A 12,266-nucleotide genomic window follows, 5' to 3' on the forward strand; every position below is an offset into this window, starting at 1 on the left:
GGGAAATGGTTAGATTCTCTCTTGTTGAAGATAGTCATTGCCTGGCAGTTGTGTGGCGCGAATGTTACTTTCTACTTGTCAGCCCAAGCCTGGATATTGTCCAGATCTTGCTATGTTTGGACATGGACTGCATTATTTAAAAGGCACCCGGAATTCAACTTACCCACCATTAAAGAAGGAGGTGGTCCGCCGATCCCAGGGATTTCTGGCCCCCAAATTCAATGATGCGTCCCTCAAAGCTCCTGTACTCTGAGGATGGAAGAAGGATACTGAGCCGACAGACCAACCCTGCATTGGCGGAGTTCCCAGGGAGGTCAGTGCCCAGGGCCTCCACCAGAGGACTGCCTTGCAGTGCAGGAAACAGATGAATGACCTCATTTGTTCCACCAGGGTAAGTGAACCTTCAACTGCTCACACTCGCCTCACTGAATGATATAGGACACATCAGCCTCATTGACAAAGGCACCATTCATGCAGCCCATGCATAAGAGAGCTATTCAATGTGATAAGGTGATGCCACATAGCCCCACTGCAGTCCGTCTAGTCTGCAGGTGGAGAGACCACTGCGGATCCTGACCCTTTCATACAGAGAGCTCAGATGCTGACTGGGAGGGGAAGGGGGAAGTGGGTTGGGTGATGAGAGCATTAGCAAGCACCACTAATGACATACATCTCTGAACCTTACCCTTCTATCTTCATGTTTTCATCGCTCTGGAGGGTGCTGCCCCAGAGCTTTTGTGGACAACCTGCAGTTCTTCAATCACATGGCACACAATCCAGTGGGTTACTTGTAAGACTGAAAGCATGGGAAAGATACTTGAAAGCCAATTGCCCTCAACCCCATCTTCCCTCTTTGCGCAGGAAAAGTTGAGGCACAATAGGAGAGGGAGAGAGAAGACAGGAGGGGGCCGGCCTGACATCAAGAGCCCCACTGAGTTTGAGGAGCGGGCAGCCCGGCTGGCAAGAGAGGAACCGGACCCAGCCTGTGCGGATGGAGAGGTTGGTGGGTGGCCTCCATCCAGTAAGGATCCATGCATAATGTAGTCACATAGAAACCTAAGGGTCATGCATTCCTCCATGTTGGAGGCAGCTCATGCAGTCACTCACTCTCTCCTCTCTCACTTACAGGTGCCAGCCGGAAGAGGGCAAGGCAAGAAGAGGAAGCCCTATCCAGCAGTTTAGAGGTCCGAGGACATTGGGAAGGAGGAAGAAAGTACACCTCTAGAGGCATCACAGCAGTCACCTGCGCCCTCCACCAGTGCAGATGCACAGATCTTGGTGGGTACTAGAAGTAGTTCAGGCAGGGTCTCGCATTCTGGTGGTCATCGCATGGAGACGTGTCCGTAGCAGAGGGAGGCAGGGTCAGCCAAGCTCACCGGCATTCGGAGGACTGCTGGGTAAGAGGTATCTGCGACGTCCAACTAGGATGATGAACATCTGGGATGGGCTTTGCACAAGATGCGGGATAAGCTGCGAGAGGTGAGTTAACATCAGGCAGAGGTGCCGGAGGCCCTATCAGACTGGCATGTGAGGTGGAGGAGTCCATCCACCTGTTGGTTGATGAAGAGGTGCCAACCTGTGCGTGCTTGAGGTCTCCATGGGGAGAGTGGCGGACGCCACGGAGAACCTGGTCCAGTAGAATGCACAGTTTCTGTCGGAGATACATGCAGACCTGCACACCATCACTGTAGCCATGGGTCAGCTTTTGCAGTGGCTACATGAGAGGGGGTAGGGGCACCTCGACCTCCCTCTGGGTGCACCTTCCCCACCAAGTGGACCTCCTCATGGCCCTTGGGTTCCCAAAGGGAGGAGGAGCGCCTGTTGGACACCCCTGGGACCTCCACTCAGGACTCTCTGAGGGTGTCCATCCGTTTGGAATTCCCCTTGCCTGTGACCCCTTCAGCTTCATCCTCTGTGACTGCAGAGGGAGCAGCTGCCCCACAGCAGGACAGCCAAAGTAAGCCGGGGCTCTCCAAACCTCAGGTCTCCAGAGGACGCCCGCCAAAGTCATCCAAGACAACAGGGCAAACTGGTCAGTAGGCTGCCTCCACCCACGTGGTAAGGAACGCACGGGTGCACTCTGGTTGTTAATGTTATGACACTTCTGTAAATAAAGTTCACTTGTACTTTAATGAGGCCTGATGTGGTTTATTTACGTTTCATAGGACAGAATATTACCGTTGGCTTTCAGGGGCGGGCCCACACACTGACACGTAAAATGAAGCGAGATGACGTCGGGCGTGCGTCCCGACATCATCGCGCGTCATTTCAATGTTGCATTCAGCGGGCACACGCCGGAGGCAGCTGTGCGCCCACCAAACTGTCAACAGCCTATTAAGGCCATTAAGAAAGCAATTGACCTTATTAACAATGCTACCCATCCAACCTTAAGGCTGGCAGGCAGGCGAAGAGCCCAAGCAGCCTACGCATTTTCCAGGACATCTCACCCACGGGCGGGATGAGATTTCCTGAAGGTTTTATAAAATTAATAAATAAATTTTGCGAACTTCACAAACATGTCCCAGCTCATGTGACACTGTCACATGAGGGGACACGTTTAAATAATTTTTTACTTTACTATCTAAAAACTTTTATTATGTACTTAATCTCCTTGCGGCAGCTCCAAAATGCGCACACCTCATTGATCCACATGTGTTCAGACCGGTGTGATATTCCACTGGTGGCGCAGAGAATTGGACACACGTAGGGGGAATAGTTCCAATCGGGCCTTCGTCTGCATCCCATTAACTGTTTCATGCTGGCCTCTGTCGGGACTCGCCATGACAGGCGGGAGTGCACGCTCCTGCCATCATTTCATGCCGGTGGGAAACTGACTTCTCAGCTCCTGCCACATTGAACCCCCCTGCCCGTCATTAAACCCACTGCAGGGGGACTGGAAAATTCTGCCCTTTAAATCTAATATGTCCTTGCCAGTTGAAATCATTTCATTGTTTCTTTGCCAATGACTGGTGTAAAAATTTTATGAAGTGCTTTTCGTAAAATATTATAGAAATTTCAAACCAAGCAAAAGTGATAAATTAGCTTTTTTTAATGTCTTTTGCTGTTTTTTCTTCTATGCTTGAAATGGCAGGTGGCTTTTGTTTCAGTTATTTTACTTCTATCACACTTCACACCGCTTAAATTCTTGTTTTCTGTCTGTTCTTCCCTATTTCCTTTCCTGTTCATTTTCAGTTTTTGTTTTTGTTTTTATTTTTTTCTTTAGCTTTCATTCTTTGGTCGTAATTCTTCCAGGCAGCCGGCAAGGAAGGTAAGGTGTCTACTTTAGCAGAATATGTTTCATAGACGGAACAAGAAGTGGGAAGTGCATGCACAAAAAATTCAAATCAAGTGAACATAATCTGATGCTTTGCTTCTTATATTTTGCTGAGTCATGGTCAATTTTGCTGTTACATGTCCAGCGGCCTTCATTTTGGCTTGAAATGCATTAGGTTTGTTTATTCATCAGTGCTTTCTTTCTAAAAAATATTTTGGCATGAAGACTCCCTTTTGATTTTCATATGTTACATTATGATGAACGTAGAACAGGCCTACCAATATTCATGCTATCTGTTAAACGGTACCACCTCATACAGTAATCACTGGTAAAGCTAACTTCCAATGAAGCCAAAAAGATAAGATGAATAAAGTTAATTTTTCCCTGATTCCAAACTCCAATTGACTGATATTACACATGTTGAATCACTAGACATGCTTAACTGACCCTGACAAAACGTCCTAATTTCCTTAGGAACATAAGTCTGTACAGATCTAGAAAAGGCCAGATCTAAGCAGTAAGCTGCTCCCAAAGGTCAGACTCCCTACCCCACTTTATTTCCCATACCTTCAATAGCTTGAATGGCCAAAGATTTATCTACCCACCCCTTTGAAATTTAGAACATCCTTCACTTGCACTTGCTTTATATTCTACTTTTTAGCATTCTCTGTATGAAGGGCTTAAGATCTCACCAATCTTGTACTGTGACTGGGGAGCTATGTACAAATTTACTGTGCATCAGAGATAAGACTACAGCATTGTAACCAAATTCTTCAGTCTATGCTTCCTAAGATTTTGAATCCCTACAGAGAGTAAAAGATTGATTAATTTAATCTTATATTTTACACATATTGATTTTTTGGTCAAACTTAACCCTAACTTCAACTAATCATGTCTCATTGTCCTACAATTAGTTCTAATATTGAACATCACAGTGAGATCCAATTTACTTTTTCCCTTTAGAATCTTAAATACCTCAATACAGTCACCTCCACTGTACCTGTTTTCTCTGAAGGAGTGATCCTCTCCTCTATCATTTCTTATAGACTGTTCTATTGTTACTTTGTACTTCCGCTGATGGGTTTTATACCTGAGTTTGTGTTTCCCTACATTAAAAGACATTGCCCACATTTTGGCTCATTTTCAGTTCATCCCCCAAACCATCAATATACATTGAAAACAAAACCGTATACAGCATCGATTCCTATAGTATTCCGCTACTCATTTCTTTCCAACTACCCTTTGTATCTCTGACTCAATTGATTAGATGATATTTTTGTTTGACACTCATAGGGGTAGATTCCATCCTCACCTCCTGGGCAGTAATCTGGCAGAGTGGATCAGGCAGGCTTTACAATGGCTATATGATCAAGTCCACCAGGTGATAAAAATGAAAGTCTACCCCATAATCTGTATTTGCAGAGCACTAAACATGTTGACTAGAATTCCTACAGATATCAAGTTCTAGTCTTTCATGTGTTTGTTCACTTAATGTTGACTAAATGTTTTGAATGTTTACCCAATCTTAGATTAGAAAGGATAATTATAAATATGAAACCAAGTAATATTGCTCCTAATTTAGCCATAAACCAGAAAACTAATAGTTGACTCCTGAGGTAAATGAAATTTTCAGATGAGTCTGTGACAAAAATCTGTGTGTTCCTTCCATACATCTTTATTCTTCACCAAATCTAATGTTCTCATGTGTGTCAAGAATTTTAAAAGGTCCCATGATAATGTAGAATAAAGATGGGATAACTTGAACTCACATATATCGTGCCTAATCTTAGAGATTGGTTCATGAATTGAATTCACCACCATTAGAAATGTTCATTTTGGTCTGGTTTAAAATCTCATATTCAATATGATTAATATTGTCCAGTTCTGAGAGATTATTGTTTTTAAAGTAATTTTCTGGCTTCTTCTGTCACATTATATACTTTGGCATCTTGGCAAAAGTGCTGTAAAAGTAGGTGAAAGACCAATGTATTCCAATGGGTTGGGATGAAGGGAGACTTAGAAATCTAAAGAGAAAGGTTGAGGTATAATGATGTGGGTAAAGACAAGCAGAATGGGACAGAAAGTTTAACACAAGCGTACATCAGTGAATAAGGCCATTGGCAGGGAATCACAGTAAAAAAATTAAAATAAAAGTTCCTTATCTGACTGCACAAAGCATCTGCAATAAGATAGATGAATTGGTGACACAGTTTGAGGTAAATGATTTAGATCTAATCATCATTACAGAGACATGGTTACAAGATGATCAAGGTTGGGAAGTAAATATTCCACAGTACACAATATTTCGGAAAGACAGACAAATTGGCAAAGGAGGTGGGGTAGCCCTTATAGTAAGGAATGAGATAAGGGCATTAGTGAGAAAGGATCTGGTCTCTGAAGATCATGAAGTTTGGGTGGAAATTAGGGATAGCAAGAGTCCAAAAATACTGGTGTGAGTAGTAAATAGGTCCCCTAGCAGTCATTTTACCATTGGGCTGAGCATTAATCAAAAAATCATTGGAGCCTGTATCAAAGAAAATGTAATAATTGTGGGGGACTTTAATCTTCATATAGACTGGGACAATCAAATTGACAAGAATAGTTTAGAATCTGAGGCTGTAGAATGTTTTCATGACAGTTTCTTGGAGCAGTATGTAGTGGAACCGATTAGGAATAAAACTACCTTAGGTCTAGCATTGTGTAATAAAGCAGGGTTAATTCGCAATGTCATAGTAAAAGATCCACTGGGAAATAGTGACCATAATACCATTCAATTCCATGTTAAGTTTGAAATTGACATATTCCAATCACAAACAAACATCTTAAACAAAGCCAATTATATAGGTATGAGAGGAGAACTAGCTAAGGTTAATTGGGTAAATAGACTAAAAGGTATGGAGGTAAGTGAACAGCGGGAAACACTTAAAGAAACAATTCAAAATGGTCAACAAAAATACATTCCACTGAAGAGCAAAAGCCTAGTAAGAAGGACTCATCAGTAGCTCACTCAGGAAGTTAAGGATAGTATTAGATTAAAAGAAGAGGCTTACAAAGTTGCAATAAACAGTAAAAAAATACTGTCTAAGGATTGGGAGTGTTTTAGGAACCAGCAGCAGCCCACCAAAAAGTTGATTAAAAATAAAGAGTAAGAGAGTTAACTCGCCAAAAATGAAATAACAGATTGTAAGAGCTTTTATAAGTATATAAAAAGGAAGAGAGTAGCTAAAATAAATGTTGGTCCCTTAGGAGCAAAAACAGGAGAAATTATCATACAGAATAAGGAAATGGGGGAGGCATTGAACAAATACTTTATACCTGTCCTCAAAGTAGAATATACAAGTTCCATACCAGGAATAGAAGATAACCTAGGAGCTAAAAAGAGTGAGGAAATTAGGAAAATTAATATCAGCAGAGGTAAAGTATTGGGAAACTTAAGGGACAAAAATCCAACAAACCCCCAGGACCTGATAGCCGACACCCAAGAGCTCTAAAAGAGATAGCTGCAGAGATAGTATATGTGCTAGCTATGATTTTCCAAAATTCTTACATTCGGAAATGGTTCCACTAGATTGGAAGTTGGAAAATGTTACATTGTTTTGCAAGAAAGGAAGGAGAGACAAAACAGTGAACTACAGGCCAGTTAGCCAGAATCAGTTGTTGGGAAAATGCTGGAATCCATTATTAAGAAAGTCTTAACAATGCAATTAGAAGAGCATAAAATGATTAGAACAAGTCAACAAGGTTTTACTAAAGAGAAACCCCATTTAACAAATTTATTAGAGTTTTCTTGAGGATGTAACTAGTAGGGTAGATAGAGGAGAAGCAGTAGATGTAGTATACCTGGATTTCCAAAAAGCATTTAATAACGTGCCACACAAAAGCTTAATAGGTAAGATAAGGGCTCATGGAGTTGGGGTAATTTATTCACATTAGTGGAGGATTGGTTAACGGATAGAAAACAGAGATTCTGCAAAACCGGGGTTTTTTCAAGTTGGCGGGCAGTGAATAGTGGAGTGTTGCAAGGGTCAGTGCTTGGGCCTCAGCTATTTACAATCTAGATTAATGATTTAGATGAAGGGACAGAGAGTAATGTATCTAAGTTTGCCAATGATACCAAGCAAGGTGGAAAGGTAAGCTTCAGGGAGGACAAAGAGAGGCTGCAAAGAGATATAGACAGATTTGGTGAATAGGCAACAAGATGGTAGATGGAGTATAATATAGGGAAGTATAAAGTTATTCAGATAAAGGCAAAATACAGAGGATGCTGGAAATCTGAAACAAAAACAAAAAATGCAGGAAAAACTCAGCAGGTCTGACAGCATCTGTGTTGAGAAAGACAGTTAACATTTCAAGTCTGTATGACTCTGCTTGTTGCAAAGTTATTCACTTTGGTGTTGAGTTTCAAAGAGACTTGGGTGTGCTTGTACAAGGAATGCTGAAAGTTAGCATGCAGGTGCAGCAAGCAATTAGGGAGGCAAGTGGCATGTTGGCCTTTATTACAAGGGGACTGGAGTACAAGAATAAAGAAATCTTGCTACAATTGTACAAGGTTTTGGTGAGACAGCATCTGGAGTAATGTGTGCAGTTTTGGTCTCCACATTTAAGAAAGGGTATACTTGCATTGAAGGTGGTACAGCAAATGTTCACTAAGTTGGCCCCTGGGGGAAGAGGGCTGCCCTATATTGAGAGGCTGAGTAAATTGGGAGGCGATCTCACTGAAACCTACAAAACTCTGAAGGGACTTGATAGGGTGGACACTGAGAGATTGTTTCCATTGGTTGGGGAATCTAAAACATGGGGGCACAGTCTCAGGATAAGGGACCAATTATTTAGGTCTGTGATGCAGAGAAATTACTTGACTCAAAGGGTTGTGAATCTTTGGAATTATCTACCCCAGAGGGTTGTGGATGCTCCATCATTGAATACATTTAAGGCTGAGATAGACAGATTTTTGGTCTCTCAGGGAATTAAGGGATATGGAGAGCAGGCGGGAACATTGAATTGAAGCCCAAGATCAGCAATGATCATGTTGAATGGCAGAGCAGCTCAATGGGCTGTGTAGTCTACTCCTGCTCCTGTCTCTTATGTTCTTATGTATACAAGGTCACTGTTGAATTAATAGCAATAATTTATCTTTATGGTCTTTGTTTAGTGGGTATTTGCTTGCAAATCAGTGAACAGTTAATTTTCCGAATGACAGCCCCAGCACAGTTCACTTTCTTCAATCACTAATGATTGGAAAGTATAAAATCCCAAGCTATTGCTGCAGAGATCCAATCCTAATCCTGAGGGCCGAATTTTTATTCCCAACAGAGTCGGGAAAATTCCTGACTCCACAAACCCAACTTAGTGTCTCAGATCTTTGGATTTTTGTACCAGGGATCGGGTATTAACAGCAATCGGATGCCACCCCCTGCAACAGTGCGGAGGCAGCAACAGGCGCTGCTGGGTGCCGAGGTAGCCTGCTTAAAAGGCCCACCTCGATGCTCTGGTACTTCATCCCAGTTACAACAAAAACAAGAAATCAAAAAACAGCCCTGTAACCCTCACCCTCACAGCCCCTCACACCCCATGCCCCATCCATGTCATCTCATGCATCCCATGCACCTGCCATGGCCCCTCATACCCTCTATGTTGACCTATGCCTCTCTACCCACTCACCATGGCCCTTTATAACCTCTATGTGAGCTTAGTGCCAACTCATGCCAACCCATGTTCCCCCCCACCCTACTCATCCTCATGGTCCTTTATAGCCCCTATACCAACTTAGTGCTAACTCTTGCTAACCCAAGCCTCCACCCACCACCCTTTGCTTTTACACCTCCCCCCCCCCCCATGCCAATTTGCCAGCATCTATTGTGGGCAGACCTCAAGAGCCATGGTGAGATGAAATAAAATAAAGTTCTAAGTGTCCATTGCAGACTTCACTTTTTTAAAAAAAACACTCTCAATCAAAAAAAACAATACATTTAAATTCCTTCAAGCACTTATCCCTAACAAAGCCATAGATGCCCTTCAAATACTTAATCCCTTATGAAAACAAACATTTGTGTTCATGGCCCCACATCAAAAACTTTATAACCGCTCGCAACTGCCAATCAAACTGTGACCTTAACAGCCCCCTCACCCCTCCACTGTGATAATGATAGGTTGTGGAATCATTATTGCAGCACCAATCCTATAATGACAACCCTCAGGCTTATGTCAACAGACAGCTGGTGAAATTGCAAGCAGCCACAGCAGGCTCTTTTTTTAATTTAAAGGGCTAGGGGATTTAAATGATTGACAGCTTGGCAGCTCCACTGAGCTTTTCCATTTTTTACATGCATGTCTACTTTTAACAATCCTAAAGGGTACCTGACATCTCCCAAAGGTGTACCTTGATGTCACCAAAAAGATACCCTATCTCCAAATAACTCCGACAGCTTTAGGCATTTTCATCAAATGTTTGAATCCCATGAGTCATGTTTTGGACATGCCACTTACAAAAATTGCATCTGTTCTCCGTGAACCACACACCCGCAAACTACAACCTATCCCAGTTCCCACCCCTCCCCCTCCAAAAATGATGGGTCCTGGGTTCAGGGGCAGGACTTCCAGAATCAGGGCTCCAATGTCATTTTGGCTAAGGCGTGGAGCTTTCCGCCGTTGCAAAACTTTGGGTTTAAATGCATGTATTTTTCACAATAATTGGCAAATAACAAACCAGCACGATTGGAATTCACTCTGCCATGTTCCAGTGCTTCCAAAATAGAATGCCTTGTATTCTCTGATTCTTTATCTGAACACCTTGTATAGTTTCTGACAATTCCTTAGTTCAACAGCTCCACTGTTGAAATATATGCTCCTAAACTTCATACATTACAACATCAAGTGTGGCTACACATCAAAAGTGCACCATTGGCTGTAAAGGGCTTTGGGGTGGCCCACGATCATGAAAGATGCTCAATAAACTATTAGTGTTATAAATCAAATGATAGTATTGCAGGCACACTGCAGTGATATTAACCATGGGTGTCCCTGTGGAACATGTTCATTGGAACATGGCAGAGTGATATGCTTCTGGGTTGACCTGGTATCACCTTTTTACCTTTAATTTTGTTCAGCCAATTTTTTTTTATAATTTGAAAGATAGCACGTGATCTCTCTTGAATCAGATTTGCTTAGATATAAAGCAATCTTTGCAATAAATCTCAGTAGGAGTTTGCCTGCAATAGCTTCTCTTCCTGCTCTAAAACCACCACCTTTGGTGTCCCCTGAGGATCATCTACTCTTGCCCCTCCTAGTTCTCATTTACAAGAATCCTCTTGGTGACATCATCCAAAAACATAGCATCAGTTTTCACATGTACACTGATGGCACCCAGCTCTATCTCACCACCACCTCTCTTGACTCCTTCACTCACTTTAAATTATCAGATTGATTATCCAACATCCAGTACAGGATGAGAACAAATTTCCTCGAATTAAATATTGGGAAGACTAAAGCCACTGTCTTCAGTTCCCACTGCAAACTCCGTGCCCTAGCCACTGACAGTGTCCCTGGAAACTGCCTGAAGTTGAATCAATCTGTTCACATCCTCGGTGTCAAATTTGACTCTGAGATATGCTTCAAACCACACATCAATGCCAATGATAACACCGCCTCTTTTGACCTCCGTAGCGTCGCCCAACACTGCCCCTGCTCCAGCTCATCCGCTGCTGGAGCCCTTATCCATGTCTTTGCTATCTCTAGGCTTGACTATTCTGATGCACTCCTTGGTGGCCTCCTACATTCTACAACAGAAGTAATATGCCGTAGATTATAGAAATCTGAAATAAAAACAGAAAATGTGGAAATACTCAGCAGCTCTGGCAGCATCTTGAAAGAAGATAGAATTAGTGTTTCAGTGACCTTTTATAGCGTTAGAAGTGCTTTGTAAATATAAGTTGTTGTTGTTCTTTTTGCTGCTCTTTGCTTCAATTCCTCTTTATTGAAATAGTTCCTAGGCTGTATATAGGAGCTCTCTAACTATGGATATTTTTAAATAAATAATGAAGCACAATGTTGGTGAAGGTAAATGTACGAGTTCTTTACATTGAGCAAATCTAAGTTCACACCTAATTTTCCCTCACTGATGTTCACTTACCAATCTTTGGTAGCATTTAAGTTATTCTTTTAATCTGTATTCAAAGCTACTTGCAACTATTTTATATGAGAGTAACTACATTTTGATGACAAAAAGTTTACAAAATTATTTGGGTACATGCCTGAAGAAATGACAGCAAGGTAAATCTATAAAGATATTTTTTAATTGTTTTTTATTCAATATACTTGATCTTGAAGTTGTTCTTCACAGGCCACAATGAAGGAAAGAAAACTAGATACTGTAATAAATGATCAAATTACAGTGTTGTCCCAAGAAAGACCAACACTATACCAAGACAATAAGTATTTGAAAGAACACCTCACAATTCTCTTTGAGGAGAATAGAAAATGCGCAAAGAATGTTCAGGGTTCAAAGGCCATTGTGCCAGAAGTAATTCAGAACTCGAAGGGAACCCTGGAGAACCATGTCCTTGATTTGAAAGAAAAGTTCTGTAAAAATGTAACAAAACCATTCAAAGAAATGGAAAATGTAAATGGACCAAAAGTAAGCATTTACAACGCTACGCCTGCAATGAAAAATTATCGAATTTAGAAAATTGATTTCCGTCAGAGGGAATGAGCACAGAAGAGTGATACAGCAAGGCTGGAAGAATTGTTTTGATATATAGTGGATGAAAGGATGACCTTAAACTTCCCTGCTGTGCAGGAGACTGTGAAAACTGCTTCTATTTGGAGCATGACTTCCACTCAAGATTCATTTCTACTTCATACGCTATGCTGCATCAGGAACATGTTATATCTGCAGAGGTTGCAAAACCTTGGCAGCAAGACTTCTGCCAAATCAGTGAAGTCAACTTATTGAACATGAAACATTCTTAAATCAAATCATACAGATGTCACTTCA

The 12,266-nt window shown here is 41.8% G+C and overlaps 1 protein-coding gene across 1 annotated transcript in view; it reads left to right on the plus strand.

The window, feature by feature from the left end:
* Window positions 1-11,876, plus strand: part of jakmip3 (Janus kinase and microtubule interacting protein 3) — a 315,901-nt gene extending 304,025 nt beyond the window's left edge. The window contains exons 22-23 of the mRNA XM_078564910.1: window positions 3,193-3,268; window positions 11,613-11,876. Of these exons, the coding sequence (XP_078421036.1) occupies window positions 3,193-3,243 (51 nt within the window). The 3' untranslated portion in view covers window positions 3,244-3,268; window positions 11,613-11,876. The remainder of the gene's footprint in view (window positions 1-3,192; window positions 3,269-11,612) is intronic.
* Window positions 11,877-12,266: the final 390 nt, after the last annotated feature.

This window comes from Cetorhinus maximus, chromosome 20, assembly GCF_964194155.1.
Source record: "Cetorhinus maximus chromosome 20, sCetMax3.hap1.1, whole genome shotgun sequence".
In the NCBI taxonomy this organism is placed as follows: domain Eukaryota; kingdom Metazoa; phylum Chordata; class Chondrichthyes; order Lamniformes; family Cetorhinidae; genus Cetorhinus; species Cetorhinus maximus.